At 40.9% G+C, this 24,326-nt stretch overlaps 2 protein-coding genes across 4 annotated transcripts; both read right to left on the bottom strand.

The window, feature by feature from the left end:
- Positions 1-4,953: 4,953 nt before the first annotated feature.
- On the bottom strand, positions 4,954-9,292 carry asb6 (ankyrin repeat and SOCS box containing 6). 3 transcript variants are annotated; one of them, XM_084176491.1, is made up of 7 exons: positions 9,267-9,292; positions 8,608-8,757; positions 8,254-8,435; positions 8,061-8,167; positions 7,815-7,923; positions 7,653-7,739; positions 4,954-6,026 (listed from the first exon to the last, which is right to left on the bottom strand). In XM_084176491.1, the coding sequence occupies exons 2-7, from the start codon at positions 8,712-8,714 to the stop codon at positions 5,305-5,307; spliced, it is 1,314 nt and encodes a 437-aa protein (XP_084032617.1). In that variant the 5' UTR covers positions 8,715-8,757; positions 9,267-9,292; the 3' UTR covers positions 4,954-5,304. The 3 variants fall into 3 exon arrangements, with proteins under 3 accessions (XP_084032617.1, XP_084032615.1, XP_084032616.1); XM_084176489.1 differs by having other exon boundaries at positions 9,131-9,275; XM_084176490.1 differs by having other exon boundaries at positions 4,954-6,020; positions 9,131-9,275.
- A 2,620-nt stretch (positions 9,293-11,912) lies between these two features.
- Positions 11,913-19,542, bottom strand: LOC311141080 (sphingomyelin phosphodiesterase 4-like; the record flags this gene model as incomplete). Its single annotated transcript, XM_084176358.1, has 18 exons — positions 11,913-12,224; positions 13,472-13,600; positions 13,685-13,807; positions 13,898-14,116; positions 14,232-14,383; positions 14,496-14,659; positions 14,757-14,833; positions 15,008-15,095; positions 15,173-15,318; positions 15,443-15,502; positions 15,620-15,725; positions 15,844-15,983; positions 16,105-16,157; positions 16,254-16,320; positions 18,066-18,141; positions 18,459-18,595; positions 19,337-19,423; positions 19,528-19,542. The coding sequence occupies 18 exons, from the start codon at positions 19,540-19,542 to the stop codon at positions 11,913-11,915; spliced, it is 2,151 nt and encodes a 716-aa protein (XP_084032484.1).
- Between the last annotated feature and the right edge of the window lie 4,784 nt (positions 19,543-24,326).

Below are 24,326 nucleotides of genomic sequence, written 5' to 3'. Positions count from 1 at the left end.
CAAAACGATACGTGAAGTCCTAGGTAATACAACAAACCATACGGCACAAGATCCCACAATAAACTAGTGAACACAGGCTGCCTAAGTATGGTCCCCAATCAGAGACAACGAGCTACAGCTGTCTCTGATTGGGAACCACCCTGGCCAACATAGAAATAAACGATCTAGAACAAAACCCATAGAAAACTAAACATAACAAGTCCACACCCTGGCTCAACATTTAAGAGTCCCCAGAGCCAGGGCGTGACAAATTAACTACACTGTAGTTAAATTACATGTAGTTCACTACTCCTCAACACTGCTTAACATAATGTGTTTGTTTGCCTATTCTCTCTTAACTGCTATCCAGCATCAACCTCCCAATGCCCTCTGTCCTATGTTTCTCCACATCTCTCCTTCTAACCATCTCTCTCCCCATGTCTTCTCCTAACCATCTTCCTCCTAGGCAGTTCTCAGTCCTGACTCTTTCATGGCTTTGGGAGCAGCAGAGTGTTCAGTGGTGTCTGTAATTACCTTGTGTCTAGACATTGCTGGTTGGAAGACATACACGCAAATTGAGACCGTGTTTGTGCAAGGGACTGTAGCAATCTTAGACTTAAAATTGTGTCAATGTCAACCATGACACGACAAGTCTGTCGCTGTATGATGGTGTCATCAACTGCCCGTGACACTCAACAACAGCTTGTCTGTGTGTGTGTTTGTCATTGTGGTGACATTGTAATGTTATCCACATCATGCAGACAATTGAGAGACGAGGTGTATTTAGAACTAATTTATACATAATGGACATGCTCCACTGTATTGAGTTTATTATTATAATCACTTATTTTCTGTCCTATTTTCCCTGTTACCGATTGTTTCATCATTATTTTAATGTTGTTGTTTTTCTGTCTGCATATTATATGCTTGAACATCTGAAAGGCAACAGTAGGAACACCAACCCTCAAATCTTCTATAGAGCACAAAAATGTAAACTTCACTATTACAATAGAATGGGCTCTGCACAAAGCTGATCACAGTTTTATTGAGATTACTTTTTCAAATAGAGGGGAACTGATTCTAAACAGGCCATGTAGGGTTGACTTACCGAAACAGGTTCACGGAGTATGAATATCCCACAATTCTCAACAAGCTCCAGTTTCATTTACTGATGTCAACAGTCGTTTGATTTCACTGAAGAAGAAAGACCAAGGTAGAGGTACTGTAGAGGAATAGGAGAGGAGTGAGAACATTGTCATGTCGGTGCACAACTTGACTGTATTTTGTAACGAATGTAACCCTTAAGGTTTCTTTCTATCCCATTTTCCAAGCAGATACAGCAGAATGGTTTATTTTAGTGGCCAGGTTGTTGCCTTTTCTTATTCCCCTTCTTACATTGTCCTCCCAGAATCCCAACTTCTAAATCTCTTTCCTTCTTGACAGTTTGTTTGCAATCCAAAGTGTAACCTGCAGTAATTTACTATTACATTACACTGATAGGTAGGTAGGCCTTGTGTTACCACAGGTTATAACACTGTTACCACAGGGCATAACAATAATATCTAAGCACTTTGTTATTCGTAATTGCATACTGGAGAATAAACTATCTAATTCTCATAGCTTCAAATCCCACAATGGCTTTACCCGTCATCTTCTCAATGTGTTGTAATGCTGCTGACAGTTTGAGGTATGTGTGAACAGTCAGAACATTATAAAAAACGATTAGAGCTCAGATTCACCAAACAATCCCTGCTGTATATAGGCCTACCCAGAAACCTCTTCTCCATCTTTACAACCTCCCTGGGACACGGCTACAGCAGCTGAGGTGGAGGGCTGAAAGGATGAGAGGAAAATATTGATGGGAGAATAAGCAGATGCAGAGACACAGGTAACATTCAAATGGGTGGTTGAGAGCAGAGAGAAATAACTGAATAAGTGACAATAATTAAACAAATTGAAATGTGTACAGAGAGGGATGGCGCAGGACAAAGGAATGGGAAACATTCCTAAGAATAAGAAAAGAAAAGATGATGCACTGTCAGGGAAAGAAAGAAGGTAGAGTGAAATAAGGAGTGAGAGAATGAGCAGATGGGGTTGTACAGACCCTGAGCTTGGGGGAGAGAATAGATCAATAACTAATTTCAGTGGTGAGATTCAGCCACATTGTTTTTCAATAAATGACAGGTAAAGAGGCTTGGCTCCTCTCTCTTGGTTTTATCACCTTTTGCTGGCAGCATTGGTTCATCATTGGGGAATGCTATGTATCTGCCTCGGCATGATTGTTGGCTGGGGTAAGTTATGCCTTGCCAACTCTCCCTGGTGGCCTTTACAGTCCATGTATACACCACCAAATGAGCTCTCCTTCTCAAATCACACACCTGCTAATGTGTGATGATCCCAACGCATGTCTAGTGGAAGTCTGAGGTTGGTTTGAGGCCAGGGTTTGGGGAACATGAAACACAAGACAGTAAAAAGACTGCAAACCAAGTTGATCAAATGTATCTCTACTGTATCAAAAAAAGCAATCATATCCTTTACTGTATGTCCCTTGTTCCCCATCCCTTTCTCTGTAATACTGTGTCAGTTTCCTCTACAGTGGGGTAGCTTGGGGTTAAATGCCCCCCAGGGTTATACACCCCCCTCCTGTAATTCTTACAGAAACCACTGTCACCACATTTGACACTTTCCCTAGATTCCACTATTCTTGCTCAACTAAAAATCTTATCTGTCTCATCTCAACTTTTTAAGTCACCCCAACGATTTTGAGGTATATTGATCAAATAAATGTATAATTTAGAAAAAGTTAGATCTATAAACATTTGTATATTCACCAGTAGGGGAAGCTAAAGATAAATAATCCACTTGGTTAGAATATATTTTCTAAAGCAGTTTTTAATAAAGTAGTACAATTTAAAATGAGTATGTTTGTGGTAAAACAAGAGATGTGCAATGCCATTTTTTTCCCGATATTTGATTTAATTAAAATATGATACCTAGACTTTAGCTTTTAAGAGTCAATTACTCAAAAATGCCCAAATAAAACATATACATTTTAACACACTAATCTTCTACATTTATTTTATTCTGCCTACTTATTTCCCTTCAAAATATGTTTGCCTAAAGATAGCCACTATGCACATATCTAAATCGTACCATACATAGCTTTTTTCTGTCCGAAAATAGAAATGTCCCTTACGGGGGGCGTTTTCCCCCAAGTTACCCTACTGTTCTCTCTCAAATATTTTTTTCCTCTAATCCAAACCTCCACCCCACTCCCTCTCCCTGGCGGCTGATGTTGGGGTTTCGTCAGTGCGTGTGGAGAGATTCAGACAGACAGGAGAGTGAAGTGCGTGTGGAGCTGTAGCTGCCTCCTCTCTTCAGAGGCTATGACCTAGATAAAGAAGAGGAGTCAATGTGCTTGTCTGCGAGCCAGGCAGCCACTCCAGCCCCAGCCAGCAATGTCAGGAGGGGGTTAGTTGTGTAACACACTGTCCTATTTAGTTTGCTAGTCTCTCTCTCAAACACATTCATACACACTCTGCTAAAGCTGCATTAAAATAATGACTCTCTTTAGTAGCATCTGTCCATGCACGGCTTGAACAGTCAGTGGCTTCAATGTAACTGCATTGGCCTAAGATGGGTGAATGAACCATACAGAAAGACTGAGATGGTGTGTGAATCACACCTGATTTGCTTCAGCATAAACTCTGTATAACCTTTCCACACCAGCAGACAGTCATCACAGCTCCATTGTGTCCCACAGAAAACCACTACTCAACCAAGACTTCTCCAATTACACTACCATCCACAGCAGCTGTTGGTAGAACTGCAGTGCATGTGTGCATATGTTGAATACTGCATATCTGTATTCTCAAACCTGACAGAAACATTTAGATCAAAATCTGCAACAAAATCTGCATTGGCAAGAAATCAATGTATGCATTGTGATGTACTAAAATGAGCTGTGTGTAGAACATGGGATATTCTAAATGACGTAAAAAGAAAGTGAGCGTAAAGGATTCCATCTACCACACAACTATTTCCTAAAAAGGCAGTGGATATTGTGGAGTTTGTAGATGTAGTCAGTGGAACCAAATCAACCACTGGTCTCTCTCCCCATTGTGTAACACTGCCATCATCTGGCTTCTTGGTTACAGTACACTTAGTAGCAATCGCTTTCCAATATTTGCTGAGAGAAAATTAAAGTAGGCGTGTGTTTTCTTACATGTCCGTATAGTTCAGTAGTACTTTGAGTCTTTAGGGTCAGGGTAAATCAACACAACAGATACTCCAAGCACTGCTAATTAACCACCTGAAACACACAGACACGTACACTGCAATCCAGTCTCTTAGGCTGCATTTACAGGCAGCCCAATTCTGATATTTTTTCCACTAATTGGTCTTTTGACTAATCACATCAGATTTTTTCACGTCAGATCTTTTTTCTAAGCTGATCTGATTGGTCAAAAGACCAATTAGTGAAAAAAAGATAACCTTCTGTGCCAGGCTGATCTGCCCTGTAGCTTTCAATAGAATCAGGCTGCCGTTCAGCACAACCTTCTGACTCTGTAGCAACACCAAGTCCTCCGACTCCACCGACTCCCATAGGCACCATACACTGCCATGCTGTAATGTGTTAATTGTCAAAAATGTGTCAATGCTATTAAAATAAATAAGGAAACAATCCAAGCACAATTCATGAGCAAACACGTAGAGAGAAGGTTGATGTGAAGCTTCAATGGCTCATGAATACAAACAAAATACATGAAATGTGTATCGGATATAAAAATGTGTTTGAAGTATTAATAGAAGATTTCTGATTGTGTCAAGAACACTTGAATATATAATATAAATTGTAATTGGATCTCTTTTTTAGCAACTACCTGCTACAAAGAACAACACTGCCATCTTGCGGCCCATCACTATACTTCAACTGTTGTCGCTGACATGGAAAAAAAGATGCAGAATAACTGATCCTGATTGTTTTATTCAGATGACAAAGTCCAAACTTTTCTGTTAATATTTAACAAAAATACTTATCTGCACCCTTCCAGCAGTGCAAATGTATGGAAGTTACACAACTTATTCTTAAGAAATGTCTGAGTATAAGTGATCTTGATCTCGTGATAGTAAACATATACAGATTATTTGTCTGTATGATTTGGCGCGCACACACACACACTTGAACAACAAAACAAAGGCCTCAATGGCAGGTTCTGAGTACATTGATAGATTGGTGTCCTAACACCAAATAATTACAAAATAATAAAAGGTCAATTAATCCTTGTGTCATCCCCAGTTGCCATAGTGTAAGAACATGTGTCGTCAACGTAGGGTATGCTGTGGCTTGAAGCAGTCCCATCCTGGCTTGGGGCTCAGGGTGTGTTCAGGAAGTAGGTACTCCTTCAGTCTGTCAGGTAAGGGCAGAGCCTTCACCCTGTCATCCAGGGGCCAGGGCTGCAGGTGGCCCCTGATGAAGGCCCTGCAGAGGCAGCGCAGGGGGGGAGGGCTGGTCTCCTGCTCCACCACACGCCGATGGAGGTCCCGCAATGTCTGAGCATTGGGGTCTTGGTCTGGCATAGGCAGGTCCAGGGGCAGGGCCAGACTGGGGGAGGACACCCGGGCCAAGTCCAGGAGGACCTCAGCCTGCTCCAGGAGCTCAGCCGCCTGCCCTGCATCAGAACAGTCCAGCAGGGCCGTCTGGAGCCTCTGGAACACCAGCTTGTAGCCTGTCCAGCAGGAGGCTCCGTGGCGAGAACAGTGGAATGAGGCTCCACTCTGCAGCAGCAGCACTGCCAGGGGAAAGAGACGATCAAAGTGCTCCAGGCTGGTCACAGTCAGGGAGGGCTCCCCATCCTCCTCCCCGTCGGGGGCAAGGCAGCAGCTGGGGTCAGCCCCGTAGGCCAGCAGCAGCCGCGTGGCCCTCAGACAGAAGCGGCCGATCTCAGCTGCATCCTCCACAGAGGCCTCCAGAGCCTCCTTCACCAGAAAGACCAGCGAGGATACAGCCGTCTCTCCATCCAATGTGGCAGCATGGACGTCTGCACCTTAGGAGGGGAACAAACAACACGTTTCCTAAATATAAATACATTTGGACATACCCTGCTCTTGTTGATGTTTAATATTTCTGTCTTACTGATAAATGCCCATAAGCCTACTCCAAATTAAAGCGGCAATATCTAACTTTTTGGGCAACCTGACCAAATTCACATAGAAATGTGTGTTATAGATCTGTCATTCTAATTGAAAGCAAGTGTAAGAAGCGGTAGATACAGTGCTATGAAAAAGTATTTGCCCCCTTTCTAATTTTCTCTACTTTTGCATATTTGTGATACTGAATGTTATCAGATCTTCAAACAAAACCTAATATTAGATAAAGGGAACATAAGTGAACAAATAACACAACAATTACATATTTATTTCATAAACAAAGTTATGCAACACCCAATTCCCCTGTGTGAAAAAGTAATTGCCCCCTTACACTCATTAACTGGTTGTGCCACCTTTAGCTGCAATGACTCCAACCAAATGTTTCCTGTAGTTGTTGATCAGTCTCTCACGTCGCTGTGGAGGAATTTTGGCCCAATCTTCCATGCAGAACTTCTTTAACTCAGTGACGTGTGGGTTTTCAAGCATGAACTGCTCGTTTCAAGTCCTGTCACAACATCTCAATTGGGATTAGGTCTGGACTTTGACTAGGCCATTCCAAAACTTCAAATTTGTTGCTTTTTAGCATTTTCATGTAGACTTGATTGTGTGTTTTGGATCATTGTCTTGCTGCATGACCCAGCTTCGCTTCAGCTTCAGCTCACAGACGGATGGTCTGACATTCTCCTGTAGAATTCTCTGATACAGAGCAGAATTCATGGTTCCTTCTATTAAGGCAAGTCGTCCAGGTCCTGAGGCAGCAAAGCATCCCCAAACCATCACACCACCACCACCATGCTTGACCTTTGGTATGATGTTCTTACTGTGGAATGCAGAGTTTGGTTTTCGCCAGGCATTACTGGAACCATGTCGTCCAAAAAGTTATACTTTTGAATCATCTGTCCATAGAGCATTCTTCCAAGAGTCTTGATGATCATCCAGGTGCTTTTTGGCAAACTTTTTGGACGAGATGGGTCCCGTTATGCCAGGCGAAAACCAAACACTGCATTCCACAGTAAGTTATTGAGTGTAAGGGGGCAATTACTTTTTCACAAAGAGGAATTGGGTGTTGCATAACTTTGTTTATGAAATAAATGAAATAAATATGTAATTGTTGTGTTATTTGTTCACTTATGTTCCCTTTATCTAATATTAGGTTTTGGTTGAAGATCTGATAACATTCAGTATCACAAATATGCAAAAGTAGAGAAAATTAGAAAGGGGGCAAATACTTTTTCATAGCACTGTATGTTCTATCCATGTGTGCTATTTCTATGCTTCCCGTTCTTAAGTTTCGTTTGTGTGTCTTTTACTTTCGGTTTCAATCAGCTTCAAAAAGCTGAAAATAAAATATTTTAGGTTATGGAAAATATATTTCACAGATGGTACAATGATTCTCTACACTATACTTGCTTGTTTTGTCACATAAACTGAAATTAGAACAACTTTTAGAATTTTTGCAACCAGGAAATGGCGGAGCGATTTCTGCATAGTGGATTTTTTAAGGTTATTTTATAGCACAGTACCTCTCTGGAGTAGCAGCCGGATGTTTTCTGTGTTATGCACAGTTAGTCCATCACTGCTAGCTAGGGCATGTAGCAAGGGTGATTTTCCTTTGGGGACAAGATCAAAAAGGCAGTGTTGAAATACAGGATATACAGTAAATACAGGTCAAAATGTCAACTCACCATTTTTATCTCTTGCATTCATGTCAGCACCCATGTCCAGCAGTGTGCGCATACAAGGCAGTCTCTCTGCCTCTTCACTAGCGAGATCCAAAGGGCTACTTTCATGGATCTGCAAAAGATACAGTACACTGTGTTACAGACAGCCATAACAACACATTCTGTATACAGAGCAAGAAATGCACTGCAATAAGGACACAACCGTATTACGTTTTGCAGCTATAAGTTCTTGCTACCGGTTGTACTCACCCTATCTCGCTTGTCAATGTCAGCTCCATGTCCAGCCAGCAACCTCACCATACTCGGCCTGCTCCTCAGTACAGCAATGTGCAGTGGGTTGTAATAAGACACAGGGTCTGGGAATAAAATTATATTTAGGTCAGTAAAATATATAGACAAATAGTCTCCTAATATTTGAATGACAACAAGTCATTCCTCTCACCCTCAAAGTTGAGATCTGCTCCATATCGTAGCAGGACTTCTGCTGCACAGACCAGTCCCCGTTCAGCAACCTTAAACAGAGCATAGCTGATCCCCTCCTCAAACACAGCTGACTGGGACTCCTTCTCCAGCAGCTCCACTAAAGACCCACATAGACTGTCCTCATCCTCAGGGCTTCGGCTCCTGTAAATCAAATGAGAAGAAGAAGAAAGACAAATACAGATAAATACACAAGAGATGTTTAAGCTTACACATTGCCAAATCGATTGACATTGTGGAACTTGAGTGTCAGTGCAAATTACTATAGCAGTCACATCACAAACCAGACTCACAGCATCACATAACGCACACTCACCTCTCTTCAGTGCTTGTCCCTTCCTCCAGCCCAACAACACACAGCACGGCGTCCACCAGTGGCTGATACTCATATATAATCCTGCGAAAGCCATGGAGGAAAGGCATGCTCCTGGCCGATGTGCCACTCTCTGCTGCTTGCGCTAGAACACTGGACACGTTACACCCAAAGGGAAGGGCATTAGCTAAACAGTTGTATAAGTTTTATAAATTATTTTATAGATAGTGCTTATCTGAAAGTCTCAGACAGTTGTCAAGGGTGGTCTCTGGGATTTGTATACGCCCCAAACAAAAGTGCAGAATTATGCATAGCTAGCTTTTATCTGCAAGTTGTGAGCGCAAACTTAACAATTATTGCCACATGCGATCTAGCTAATATACCGACAAATTAATATTTGGTAGGTATATGGCTAGTTAGCTACCGTCTTTAAAGCCAACATTGAAAGCTAAATACGATTTGGCTAGCTAACGTTAGCTGTGAGCATCAGCAGACATTGCTACAGTTAGTTCATAATTTGTGTTACCTGGAGCAGAACGACAGAACAAGATTTGACATGACGGCAAAACTTGCAAGCTAGCTAACAAGAATAGCTAACTAGCTATTTTGTTTTGCTTCTAAATGATCCAACGCGCTGCCTTCAAGCTGCAATACTAGCTTACCTTCAAAACAGGAAGTAAACACGCCCACAAAGGTTTTTCGTATTTTCCCTTCCCCAGTAACATGTTGGTGGTGCTAAAACGTTCCTAGTTCCACTTCTGGTAAATTCCAGTACTTTTTCTATGCAAGTTGTAGTGATCGATGTACAGTACCAGTCAAAAGTTTGGACACACCTACTCATTCAAGAGTTTTTATTTATTTATTTTTTACTATTTTCGACATTGTAGAATAATAGTGAAGACATCAAAACTATGAAATAGCACATATGGAATCATGTGGTAACCAAAAAAGTGTTAAACAAATCAAAATATATGTTATATTTTAGATAAAAACACACACACACACACACACATATATATATATATATATATATACAGTTGAAGTCGGAAGTTTACATACACTTAGGTTGGAGTCATTAAAACTCATTTTTCAACCACAAGTCAGTTAGGACATCTACTTTGTGCTAATCACAATATTTCACATTGTTTGTCTGCATAATTCAAACCTAACATTCGTTTGCATGAGACAAAGTCCACTTGATCAATAGTTATTGCTCTAGTATCCTATGGTGCCGCTGGTGTCAATGGCATCTTTACTCATTACATAGTCAAAAAAGTTAATTGTTAATCGTTTCCTTATTTCAAATGTCATGAATCATCATGGTAGTCTTTGATGACTCTAAAAAGTTTCAAGTTGATAGGCCATTGTGGAGTGGATTTACAAAGGATTAAAATGGACATGTAAAATCTGATTTCCTGATTTATGAATAACTCAACCATCGCTTAACCAATCCCTTAGCTTTTCTCAAACTAAGTTAAGAGACAGTGCATTCGGAAAGTATTCAGACCCCTTGACTTTTTCCACATTTTGTTACATTACAGCCTTATTCTAAAATGGATTAAATTGTTTTTTCCCCTCTCATCAATCTACACACAATACCCCATGATGACAAAGCAAAAACAGTATTACAACTTTTTTTTTGCTAATTTATAAAACATAAAAAACGGAAACATCACATTTACATAAGTATTCAGACCCTTTACTCAGAACTTTGTTGAAGCACCTTTGGCAGCGATTATAGCCGCGAGTCTTCTTGGGTATGATGCTACAAGCTTGGCACACCTGTATTTGGGGAGTTTCTCCCATTCTTCTCTGCAGATCCTCTCAAGCTCTGTCAGGTTGGATGGGGAGCGTCACTGCACAGCTATTTTCAGGTCTCTCAAGAGATATTCGATTGGGTTCAAGTCCAGGCTCTGGCTTGGCCACACAAGGACATTCAGAGACTTGTCCCGATGCCACTCCTGCGTTGTCTTGGCTGTGTGCTTAGGGTCGTTGTCCTGTTGGAAGGTGAACTTTCACCCCAGTCTGAGGTCCTGAGTGCTCTGGAGCAAGTTTTCATCAAGGATTTCTCTGTACTTTGCTCCGTTCATCTTCCCCCGATCCTGAATATTCTCCCAGTCCCTGCCGCTGAAAAACATCCCCACAGCATGATGCTGCCACCAACATGCTTCACCGTAGGGATGGTTTCCTCCAGATGTGACGCTTGGCATTCAGGCCAAAGAGTTCAATCTTGGTTTCATCAGACCAGAGAATCTTGTTTCTCATGGTCTGAGAGTCCTTTAGGTGCCTTTTGGCAAACTCCAAGCGGGCTGTCATGTGCCTTTTACTGAGGAGTGGCTTCTGTCTGGCCACTCTACCATAAAGCTTGATTGGTGGAGTGCTGCAGAGATGGTTGTCCTTCTGGAAGTTTCTCCCATCTCTGCAGAGGAACTCTGGAGCTCTGTCAGAGTGACCATTGGGTTCTTGGTCACCTCCCTGACCAAGGCCCTTCTCCCTCGATTGCTCAGTTTGGCCGGGCGGGCAGCTCTAGGAAGAGTCTTGGTGGTTCCAAACCTCTTCCATTTAAGAATGATTGAGGCCACTGTGTTCTTGGGGACCTTCAATGCTGCAGAAATTTTTGGTACCCTTCCCCAGATCTGTGCCTCGACACAATCCTGTCTCAGAGCTCTATGGACAATTATTTTGACCTCATGGCTTGGTTTTTGCTCTGACATGCACTGTCAACTGTGGGACCGTATATAGACAGGTGTGTGCCTTTCCAAATCATGTCCAATCAATTGAATTTAACACAGGGGGACCCCAATCAAGTTGTAGAAACATCTCAAAGATGATCAATGGAAACAGAATGCACCTGAGCTTAATTTCGAGTCTCATAGCAAAGGGTCTGAATACTTATGTGAATACGGTATTTCTGTTTATTGTTTTTAATACATTTGCTAACATTTCAAAAAACCTGTTTTCGCTTTGTCATTATGGGGTATCGTGTGTAGATTGAGGAAAGACATTTACGTACAAAGTATCAAGTCTCTAGGTCAAACGGGGCGACGGATATGAGGGTTTAAGTTAGACTGGTTATAATAGCGCCAACTATAGGCCAATGAGTGCCATTCTTTTTTAACATGTTACTCATGGTCTCTAGTTTCTGTGTGCCAAATTTGAAAAAAGTTACCAGTCTATGCTTGAGTTATTTGACCATGTCAAGGAAAACAATAAGAAATCACCATGAACCCCTAATTATCAGTCAATTGGTGTGTTCAACATAATTGTATTAGGTATAACACACACACACTTACCCAGAAGAACGTTTTTTACTTTCCCACGTAGACAGTCATGCACAGTCCATACAAAAAGCTCACCATTAAGATGAGGCATGTGCTGAGCAGTGGGCTAATAGAAAACAGAGATCCCAGCGAGTAGAGTAAGAGGAGAATGAGTAATGTGCGATAACTGGAAAATGTGCGCAGGCTAAGGCGTGGCCGCAGGTGGTAGTCCTCCTGGCTTTGCTGTGTCACTGTACTCTTTGGGAACCTTCCTTTTACAGTGGAGGTGATAAGGTAGTGTTGTCCCAGCCTTCCCAACAGGTTATGTTGTGAGCATAGATCGTTCATGTGTCCTTCAAGCTGCAGGACAAAATTCTCAAGTCATTTAGTCAATACATGTACAATCCCTGTACTACTACCAATCGTTATAGGTAGGCCTACTGTATGCCATATGCACTGATTATACAAAACATTAAGAACACTTTCCTAATATTGAGTTGCACCCCCTTTTGCTCTCAGAACAGCCTCAATTCGTCAGGGCATGGACTCTACAAGGTATTGAAAGGCTTCCACAGGGATGCTGGCCCATGTTGACGCCAATGTTTCCCACAGTTGTGTCAAGTTGGCTGGATGCCCTTTGGGTGGTGGACCATTCTTGATACACACAGGAAACTATTGAGCGTGAAAAACCCAGAATCGTTGCAGTTCTTGACACACTCAAACCGGTGTATCTGGCACCTACTACCATACCCAGTTCAAAGGCACTTAAATATTTTGTTTTGCCAATTCACCCTCTGAATGGCACACATACAAAATGCATGTCTCAATTGTCTTAAGGCTTAAAAATCCTTCTTTAACCTGTCTTCTCCCCTTCATTTACACTGATTGAAGTGGATTTAACAAGTGACATCAATAAGGGATCATAGCTTTCCCCTGGATTCACCTGGTCAGTCTATTTCATGGAAAGAGCAGGTGTTCCTAATGTTTTTAGTAATCATTATAGAAACATTAAATTGCATATAAAGTAAGACCCAAAGGCATCATGCCCATAGCGGGCACAGGGGCACGTGCCCCTCAGATTTGTCCTGTAAAATACAAAATAAAAAATTATAAAAAAAGTTTTTTTTTCAACACATTTTTTGTGGTTGTTTCTCTGTAATACTACTAGCCAACTAGCAATTTTATTAAGTTGGATAAGTAGCAGATAGGTTCCCAATCTCCCAACCTCATAACTAGCTACCAATAAGCCATTTCAGGATATCAATCAAGTTAGAGTAGCTAGCTTGTCTAACTATTTTAGTTGGCATGACTGCTGGCAAGGTTGGTACACTTTAGAAAAGCAAGCAATTACTAAATGTACTGAATAAGACTCACATTCCTTTCAATCTTTTACCCAGATTTTAGCAGAGGTATGCTTAAGAGGTATGCTTAGATATGCTATATAATTAAGCATGATGATTATGGCTCTAGATAGCAGGAAAAATATGTTTCAGGTGTTTGAAAAATACCAAATTCTCCAACTTCCACCCCCCAGCCATCCTCACGTACTTTGTGCCCCCTCAGATTTTTGGGGTGCATGACGCCCCTGGTAAGATCCACCTACTTACTCTGTTATTGATTAGTGTGGCGATCCAAAACATAAGCTGCACCAAGACTGCATTTTCATAGCTTCTCACAGGCTGCAGCTGTGGGTCCCCTTGATACTCAATATCAAATCTGCGAAGGCCATTGATAATCTGCAATAGAACACAATTACAATTTACAATTACGTATTGCACCATATGCACATCATTCATTTTTATTTTAGTAGTTATTCTCACCTGCATTCTGCCAAGGTCTGTCAGGATCAGCCCGGTTTCACTCTGAATACAGTCAGGGAGCTGTTTGGATTCCTCCACTGACCCCATGTTCATCATCATCTGAGATAGATGACCTGTGTTGAGCTACAAAACACCAAAACTGATGTGAGACATCACTTTAACATTGGTTACTACTTCTTGATAATAATAACCAATGTCATATAATCTTCTCACGTTGAAAACATGATTGAGGTGTTCCACAGCTTTCTTTAGTAGCTCCACGGTCTTCATGTCAGACTTGGTCATGTCATTCCTCCCACTTTCTGAGTTGGTTTTAGGAATCAACCTCATCCAGGAACAGAGAAACTGACCAACTGATACATTGCCTGGCTGATCCAACATTGTTTTTGCAGTCTGTTGGGCCTGCATTAGTCTCTGGACCAGTTTCAGCACCTACAATGTTCAGAATATAGGAAAGCATTTGTGACCACTCTCTATATTTGGTAGATTGCAGCACCCTCAGTCAAATGGTATTTCCTGTCATTCACTTGTTCTTCATGGGACTTACCTCAGCTCGCATTTCTACCCCAAACATCTGTAGGTTCTTGTTATTGATGTGAGTCTTGGGCAGGGGCAGAGCAGCTATTTCAGTGGGCTGCACCTGAGATGCCATCAGAGTGGGTGGGAAGAGGGGACCCTGATGCAATAACAGTCTTTCTCCTGTAAACAACATTTATGGAGAAAACAAATTTGAAAACAAATTTTGAGAGGCCTAATGTTGTTAATTGTGATTGAGTCACAGTGCCCTTCAACTAAGAATAATTGTGGTTACCATTTTCAATCAATTCTGGAAGATTGGGTTGGGCAAATACTTTTGCCATCCTGAAAACCATGGTTGCATTGTCGATGTTGACGAGGTCAACATGTGCAAATCTTTTCAAGAAGCAGCTGAATAGTTTGGTGTACATGAGAATATTCTCCTGAATGAAAGAGGCCCTAAGAGACAGAGACAGCTTTATGTTAGCAAACGTCCTTTTCAACTCACTGCTGTGTCTGAACTATAACACTATTCAGCATGTTCAAAATATCTTACCATTTCTCTTTGCTTTCACTGTGGACATGTTTTTGGTATCTCCAGGGCTGGATGTAAATAAGCCACGTCTCCAATACCTGTATCGAGAAACGGCTAATTCAAAACCACTTCTCTTATACATACATTCAGAACCCCTACAGTAGCATACCTTCCAAAACCAGCTAGAAACACTGCAAATTAAGCAATAACATGGCCAAATGCCAAAGACAGACCAAATGTAAATCCAATGTAGAACTTAAGTGTGCACTCACTGCTCTGAAGGACGTCTCCATAGGCCACTGTTTGAAGCAGTGCAGCAAGAGAAGGTACAACCTCTGTACATATTCTGATGTGACCACTCTGGGTTTGAATAACAACATATTGTTAATATCATCATCATCATCATCATTGTAAAAAACACTAAAGTGGGTATTCACCTTTTTAAATCTTCTGAGAGATAGGTTTCTGAGGTGGCAGAAGGTAAGATATCAGTCTGGTCTAGTTTTGTGTTTCCAGAGAGGGCATGCATGTGCTTCACCAGCAGTCTCACCACCAGCATGTGCTCCTCTGTGATGACAGAGACCTGCAGGTTTACAGACAAGTGCTTATCATTCAAATGTAGCATTCTGAATCCATTAGATTAACAATGTGAATAAAAGTGCATGTTAGTCATGAAAAATGAGTCATCGAAGGAAGATAGGAAAGACCTCATTAAGCTTCTGGTGTGTCTCCAACGGGAAATGTGGCAGCCATATCTCCAGAAATATCTAAAGCAGGGACAATGAACAAGGCCATACAATGACTCAGCAACTGCACCTTTGCGAGACAAGCCAAGATTGCTGTATTAAAAGTGTCTCTGTCCAACCCAGATTTTTCTCAATCACCTGTAGCATAGTCCCTGATCTCCAGATCCCCTGATTGGTTGTCTCAGCGTTAACAGGGCACTGGCGTTTCAACAGGCCTTTGTTTGTTTCACTATACCTAGAGGACCTTGGGAACCATCAAAACAAGCGTTATCAAATATTATATTTCATATTTGCCCAACATTGATAGATTATGTGCTGGTCTTATAATGCATTGTGAAAGGCATAGACTAGTTATACTGCACCTTGGAATGTGTGAGGTCAAGGTGCCTTTGACATCTGAGTGAGGGGATCCTTCTGTAGGGAGGAAGTGTATGAGATATGCATCCACCAAGGCAAAGTAGACGCTGTTAGAGATGGAGGTTTGATGCCCTGAAGGGTGATCCTAATTTAACAATTAAAAACAGAGAACACTCAGGTTACAAAACGAGATAGCATTGGCAATGGATTGACTTTATTAATAATTTTATTTGAAACAAATGAAATGGAATAACACTTAGGCCTACCCTCTGTGTAATGACACTTGATGCAAAATAAAACATGAAGTACTCAAAGGCATCTGGTGACAGTTAAGAACAACACTAAACTGAAGTGGGCAAAGTTCAATAACACTTAGTAATAGTTGTCATTGCGTCAAACATAGCAAAAAGGATACTGAGTGACAATCTCTGATTCTGAGAGTGTAATTTATTGAGGAAAATCCGGCTATTTGAAATGACTCCCTCCTGGATGGAAATTCTCACACGATCCTGTTAAAATGAAAGAGAAAAAAACTCAACATTCATACAGGAATATAGACCAATAGGCATTTAACTACTGATATTGTAATGTGTAGTAATACTTGCTAACACGATGCCATTGTGAAGTATACTGTAATAACACTGTACCATTAGCATTTACAGTCACATCCGAAATGATTGGCGCCCTTGATAAAGATGAGCAAAAAAGACTGTAATAAAAACATCAACAAAAAAAAGAGTTATATATATATTTTTTAAAGATAGGTGTCCAAATGATTGGCATCCCTGTTTTCAATACTTTGTGTACCCTCCCCTCGTGAGGATGACAGCACTTAGTCTTTTTCTATAATGTTTTATGAGATTGAAGAACACATTGGGAGGGATCTTAGTGTCAGGTGTCAGTGTGCAGTGGTAGGACGGAGTCAGGCACAGGACACAGAACTGAGTAAATAACGAACTTTACTCTGAAAACAACAAATCTAATTTCCACGCAGGGAAATAAAACAGCTCACAGCAGTATACAACACCAAACATAGAACAATCACGCACAAAACCATGAGGGAAGCGGAGGGTTAAATAGGGAAATAATCATAACGTGATGGGAACCAGGTGTGTACAATCAAGACAAAACAACCTGGAAAACAGAAACGTAGATCGGTGGCAGCTAGAAAGCCGGTGACGACGACCGCCGATAGCCACCCGCACAAGGAGAGGCACCAACTTCGGTGGAAGTCGTGACACTTAGACCATTCCTCCATAGAGAATCTTTCCAGATCCTTTCCAGATACTTCAAACCACAGGTTTTCAAGGGAGACTCATTTTCTGGTCAATTAACCATTTCTTTGTGGATTTGAATGTGTGCTTGAGGTCATTGTCTTGCTGGAAGATCAACTTGCCAAGTTTCAGGTCAAGTTCTGTAATTCTCCAACTATGGCCCTTGGACTAGTCTGTGTCTTCCGAACCATCATCCTCACTGTGCGTGGAGAAAATATACACTTGGGTCCTCTACCAGGCAAGTTTACCACCGTTCCAGTGGTTTTAAACTTTGTAATTGTTGCCCTAACAGTGGTAAGTGATATATGTGGTTTTTCTGTAGTTTTTTTGTACCTATTGCCTGACTTATGAACGTCACCAACCATTTCTCTCTTTTAATTTGTGAGTTCTTTGCCTTTCCCCATGGTGATGGATGACAAATGGATTTTACATGTGTGCTACCAAATTTTTATACCCCAGTGAAACAGGAAGCCATGAAAGGCCACAATACAGTTTGTTAAACAGTTTCTTTAAAACAGTAGAATGTTAATGCAGATTAAATTGTTTGATTTTATTTATAAGAATCATTAGGGTGCCAATAATTTTAACACCTATCTTTTTTTTTACTTGTGTGTTGTGAAATCTGTGAATGTATTGGAATGTTTTTAAAACTGTATAACTGCCTTAATTTTGCTGGACCCCAGGAAGAGTAGCTGCTGCCTTGGCAGCAGCTAATGGGGATCCATAATAAATACAAATACTTGTTAAACAAAATCTCTTTCTCTGAGCAATTGTATTAGTATAAAATAATATAATTTTGCATACAATACAGCTTGGTACCAATAATTTTGGATGTGACTGTATGTTGAAAACTTAGTGTGCGGCTTTCCTTTTCTTTTTTAAGTGTTTTACTCCGTTAGCCAGCACCTCGCCTAAATAGGTGTGCGTTTCTTTCGCCTCTATAGAAAACTTACAGGTAAACTGGCGACTTGGATCTCAAAGTTGTATTCTTCAGCTTGAAGTTTATAAACAAGTTTCAGCATTGGGCCACTGCAAAATATTGTATGTTGGTGAAAACTCCCATGTTTATTAGTATACTGTAGGTCAGGGCTCTCCAACCCTGTTCCTGGAGAGCTACCGTCCTGTAGGTTTTTGCTCCAACCCTAATCTAGCACACCAAATTCTAACAATTAGCTGGTTGATAAACTGAATCAGGTTAGTTACAACTGGGGTTGGAGCGAAAACCTACAGGAGGGTAGCTCTCCAGGAACAGGGTTGGAGAGCCCTGCTGTAGGTGCAATACACATTAGTAATATAATATTATCGATAGCAAGTTGTGGAATGTCTAAAATCACAGACAGGTCCACCTTGGTCGTAGGAACTCCAGTACATTGCTGTAGTCACTGCTGTGGGCTTGCAGGGAGGAAAGACTCCAACCAACAATGCTGCCATCCAGGCTGCCAACAACCCTCTCCACCAGCCAGGGGAAGATACCACATAGCTCCTGTATGGAGGCCAAACAGCATCATTAACACACCCCTCACTCAGTTTATACATGTATAGGCTACACTACCTGATTTGAAGAGGAGTTGTGTTATGACACAGTGAAAATCTGAAATCTTTGCATACTGAGGAGCTAGAGGACAATTTGCAACAGGAAGCAGCATATGTACATGGTTCTACAGCTGTCTGAATGGCTGTGTCCAGACAGTCACAGTATCACATTGTCTACATCAGCCTGAAACAGCAACTGGCTGATCCTCTCTGACATTTACTCTACACATGGCCACTAGCAAGCAACTACTTTTTCTTACCGCTTGAATTCAATTTGTGGTACAAAATATGGTAACCTTTACCTGACTCTACACAGAACGAGGTAAAGGTTACCACATTTTGTATCATGTGAGTAAGTCCCGTGTGGTACAGTTGGTAGAGCATGGCCCTTGTAATGCCAGGGTTATGGGTTTGTTTCCCACAAAGGACCAATATGAGAAAAAAAGTAAGAAAGTGTATGTACTCACTAAGTTGACAAGAGTGTCTACTAAATGACTAATGTGTGTGAATACATAACCCACTTATGTTAAAACATTCAAATACAACGTCTTGATGGAAGTTAGTATAGTAGCTAGCCATAGTATTGCAAGTTGCAACAGCAATACTGTGATATAGTGAAATGAATGAGGACGATACCACAGTATTCACATCATCTCTAGATGCAGTATAATTCAGTAGATTGTTCAGCTACCTTGACAGGTTTATCGTCAATTTCTTTTGTCATCTCTGTGCATTGCTGTGGGAGTGACTTGATTGTCCAATCTGTCTTCAGATGATCCTGCATGGGAGAACACTTGATCATAAACATCAGCTATAAGAGCCTCTGCTAAAATAAAATAAAAATCTTGAGCGTTTTAAGATTTAAGATTTGTCTTGACTCACCAAAGAGGAGGACATGATTGTAGTATTCCCGCAAAAAACGTATCTGAAAAAGTAAACAAGAAATTGAAATACAGTATTCAAGTCAAATAATCGGTTTAAAACATTTCCATTTCCATCTTGTGCGCTTTTAGTTCAGATCATTGTGCCAATGTTTTGTATGATCATGTCTTTAGAGACGTCAGTGTATGACAGCTGTCCTCTGCAACAGTTGCTTGTGTGCCCCCCACAGGTCATTTATTCTGCACCCACCCCCAAGTCTAGCTGGAGGTGGAATATTCCATGTTGAGGTTCAGTCAAAGAACCAATTCAGAGAATTTTGCATTTTTCAAACAACTGAAACAGCTCTTTCCTGCAATGTAGAGCCATAATCATTATGCCTAATTATATGTAAAAATAAATACATAAATGTCTATTTTTCTGCATAGGTTATCTAAGCATGCCTCTTTACCGTTGAATTGTCATTTTAATTAATGATGCACATAGATTTTTTAAGAACGTTATGCCTTAGGAATTTAGTACAACTGCCACATTGGTATATAGTAGGGCTGTGACGATACCAGTATCGCAATGTTTTTTATAATAAATGACCCCCTATAGCAATAAGGCTCAATGGATAGAAGAATCCCACCAATCCATCTGCAGAGTTGAACTCTATCTCCATGTGTCCATGGTTATTTCTTTCCAGGATTGAATATTCATTAGATAGTCACACAATGTTACAATAGTATAATTGGTAACATTTCCTATGAATTCCACTCTTCATAATGCATTATGAGCCCATTTATAACACCTCATGAGCTATGCATAAATCAGAAATGAAGACACACGTTCACAAATGCACACATGCACACAAACAAATGCACAAAGCACTGCACTTTCACTGCATGTGTTCTAAGTTTTAATGTGTATTCATCCATCACAAATGCCCAGTGGAGGCCAAGTTCTTTCCCTGAAGTGGAAGGCAAAACACAGCAGTTCAATCAATGGCTGATGAATCATTCTAATTTCATCACTTTCAGCCAAGCATTATTATAATCACATCCCACCCAGGCATTCAATAAAGCATTGTTCACTGCAGGGATGGCAGGCTGCTCTAAATCATTCTGATGTGGCTGCAGTGTCCTGCTATTTCCCACCAAACTCAATTTACTCCCCATTTTTATGCCATGTGGTCATGAATGATCAATTTCCCTTCCCATTTTTGGCCAATCTGCCAGGGATGAGTTCCCCGGCCAATATAGTATTTGTGCACACACCTGTCTAGATACTCTGGTGCTACTATGGATCTCAGATGTAAGCTTCAATTAGTTAATATCCTCAAGTTTCACATTTTATTAGTCATATGTACAGGATACACATGATATACGCCATCCAACGAAATGCTTACTTGCAGGTTCTTTCTCGACAATGCAACAATAATAAGAAATAATAAAAGATAAGAATAGGAACATAAAGTAAATGGCTCAGTAGAATAGAATAAACATTTTTGCATGAGTATAATACAGGGAAGCACAATTTATAGTACAATATTCACACATGTATCAGAGAAAGGGGGGATTGGGGGGCAAGTATTAGCTATAGGAAGTAAGAGTCTGGTTGCAGCAATTCTGATGTGTGTGTAGCATGAATGTACTGTATATGTTTGTGTGTGTGTGTGTGTGTGGATGTGTGTCTGTCTGGGTGTGTGCATGAGTGAGTGCATGTGTGCTAAAGTGTGGAGAGTAAGTGCAGGTGGTCAGTCTAGTTCAAGTGTTCAGCAGTTGGATGGCTTGTAGAAAGAAACTGTCTCTGACCCTGTTGGTATCAGACCTCATGCTCCGATACCGTCTGCCCGACGGTAAAGGAGAGAACAGCTCGTGGCTAGGGTCTGTGGGGTCCTTGATGATGCTGCTGGACTTCCTCAGCCATCAAGTAGATGTCCTGGATGGGTGGGAACACGGCCCCAGTGATGGAGAAGCTCATTTACTGCATTTCTACACAATTTAAAAACTCTAGAATGATATTTAGAGAACAGCAAAAACAAACAAAAATGACCCCAGCCATTAACACTGCAATATTAGGTTTAAAGGACTGTGGAACCACATATACAATGTCAAACACTACTCAACCACATCATAAATTGACTCATTTACTTACAGTGCAACGTGAAATACTGTGGATGCATAATACACGCTATCAAGTCACCACAAGGCTGACTTCAAATGTCGACATCCATAGGCGTCCCGTGAGTTTGGGGAAGCAATTTGTTCACCATAAAATTGCACATTTACAGAGCCGCTGGAAAACGTGTGGCAAGACAGCATTTGCCCCAGTACTTTTCAAAAGCAGCAGCACCGACATGGCCAGTAACTTCTCCGTGCATTTTTGTGTTCCAGTTCAACATTTACCTGATCTGTCGCAGTCTACCATTGAAAACCATTGAAGACTACATGCAGAAATGTTGTGCTATTTGTATTTGAGCAATATGGCGTTCTGGCCGAGGAGTAGGGTTGATCCACAGATAAAACAATGAACTAGATATTTCACTGGATGTATAAAAGGGAAGCATCCGGTTGGTGTTTCCACTCACTACCAAATATGGTGATGAAAGGAAGCCCAGCAGCCGGCAGTGGGAGAAGATGGAATGAGATGAATTTTGGCCGACATTCTGCTAATTTTCTCATCAATGAAACTTTTGATCTCCATAAAATGTACTGTTTCCAAAACTAGAATCTGTAACAAACAGAGTGGACTGCATTTGTAGACTTTACCCAAAGTTTCTAAAAATTGCGTTGTTTAGAAGGAGTGCAAGGGCGAATTGAGTTATTGCACATGTGTACTTCACAGAGTAGGCATTCCCTAATGGCAAGATGCAAATAAATGTTAAAACGCACCAATAGGATCTCACTAGCTTGTGCTTGACTCTGCCCACCTCCTTGCTTGTTCTGCCCACTATGATTAATTTGCTCCCATTGGAAATGACAGACTCTGGTCTATGTTGGGTTAGTTATAAAATATTTGGTTGTTCTGAGTGTTCTGATCTCACAAAGGCAGTCAAGCACCCAAGCTAACTGGCTAAAGTTGTCTAGCTACTTCCAGATACAAATGAGAGAACACGTCACTCTGAACATTTTACTCGCCCTAGCAGAGCTGGTTAGAGTGTTTTCATCTTATCTAGAGGGGTAGTGACTGTAACTGTGTTATAGCAAGAATTTAATTCAGTTTTTTAGCTGATGTTTACTTACACCTGTCATAACAACCAATTATTCTGCTCTCTGGCACTCTCAAACCAGAGTGCTCTAAAATCGGAGTAAATTACCACTGTGAATTTACGAACACACCCATGATTGGCCTTCATTCAAGCACCACTACGCTCCCGTGAGTCACAACTTATCAAGCACTCAAGCAGTACAGAAGTTGATAGCTACAGTACCTTCAGAATGCATTGATTTATTCCACATTTTGTTGTGTTATAGCCTGATTTCATAATGGATCATGTTTTTAGACATTTATGCAAATGTATTGAAAATGAAATCCAGAAATATCTCATTTACATAAGTATTCACACCCCTGAGTCAATACATGTTAGATTCACCTTCGGCAGTGATTACAACTGTGAGTCTTTCTGGGTAAGTCTCTAAGAGCTTTGCACACCTGGATTGTACAATATGTGCCCATAATTATTTTCAAAATTATTCAAGCTCTGTCAAATTGGTTGTTGATCATTGCTAGACTAGACAACAATTTTCATGTCTTGCCATAGATTTTCAAGAAGAAAACTCAGCCTACAGGCTGGCTTTCTTTTCACTCTGTGCTTTCTGTGGTGGACGGGCAGGCAGCGCAAAATACAGAGCGTAGGGGTTGGTCATCTTCTCTAGTTGCGCCGTGATTGGCTCAGTATTCTGTACAGGCTTCTTTCTTTTCACTCTGTGCTTTCTGTGGTGGACGGGCAGGCAGCGGAAAATACAGAGCGTAGGGGTTGGTCATCTTCTCTAGTTGTGCCGTGATTGGCTCAGTATTCTGTACAGGCTTCTTTCTTTTCACTCTGTCAATTAGGTTAGTATTGTGGAGTAACTACAATGTTGTTGATCCGTCCTCAATTTTCTCCTATCACAGCCATTAAACTCTGTAACTGTTTTAAAGTCACCATTGTCCTCATGGTGAAATCCCTGAGCGGTTTCCTTCCTCTCCGGCAGCTGAGTTAGGATGTTCGCCTGTATCTTTGTAGTGACTGGGTGTATCTTTGTAGTGACACCATCCAAAGTGTATTTAATAACTTCACCATGCTCAAAGGGATATTCAATTAGTGTTTTCTTTTTTCTTTTACCCATCTACCAATAGGTGCCCTTCTTTGCGAGGCATTGGAAAAACTCCCTGGTCTTTGATGTTGAATCTGTGTTTGAAATTCACTGCTCGACTGTGGGACCTTACACAGATAATTGTATGTGTGGGGTACAGAGAATAGGTAGTCATTCAAAAATCATGTAAAACAGTATTATTGCAAACAGAGTGAATCCATGCAACTTATTATGTGACTTGTTAAGCACAATTTTACTCCTGAACTTATTTAGGTTTGCCATAACAAAGGGGTGAATACTTATTGACTCAAGACATTTCAGCTTTACATTTGTTATTAATTTGTAAACATTTCTAAAAACATAATTCTACTTTGACATTATGGGGTATTGTGTGTAGGCCAGTGACCAACACAATCTAAATGTAATCAGTTATAAATTCAGGCTGCAACACAACAAAATGTGGAAAATGTCAAAATACTTTCTGAAGGCACTGTACGTTCACACAGCACACCTGACCCGTTC

The sequence above is a fragment of the Coregonus lavaretus genome (assembly GCF_964263955.1).
Source record: "Coregonus lavaretus genome assembly, chromosome: 14".
Classification (NCBI taxonomy): Eukaryota; Metazoa; Chordata; class Actinopteri; order Salmoniformes; family Salmonidae; genus Coregonus; species Coregonus lavaretus.
Note: the sequence above shows the minus strand (reverse complement) of the source record. Positions and strands in the feature narration are given on the sequence as shown.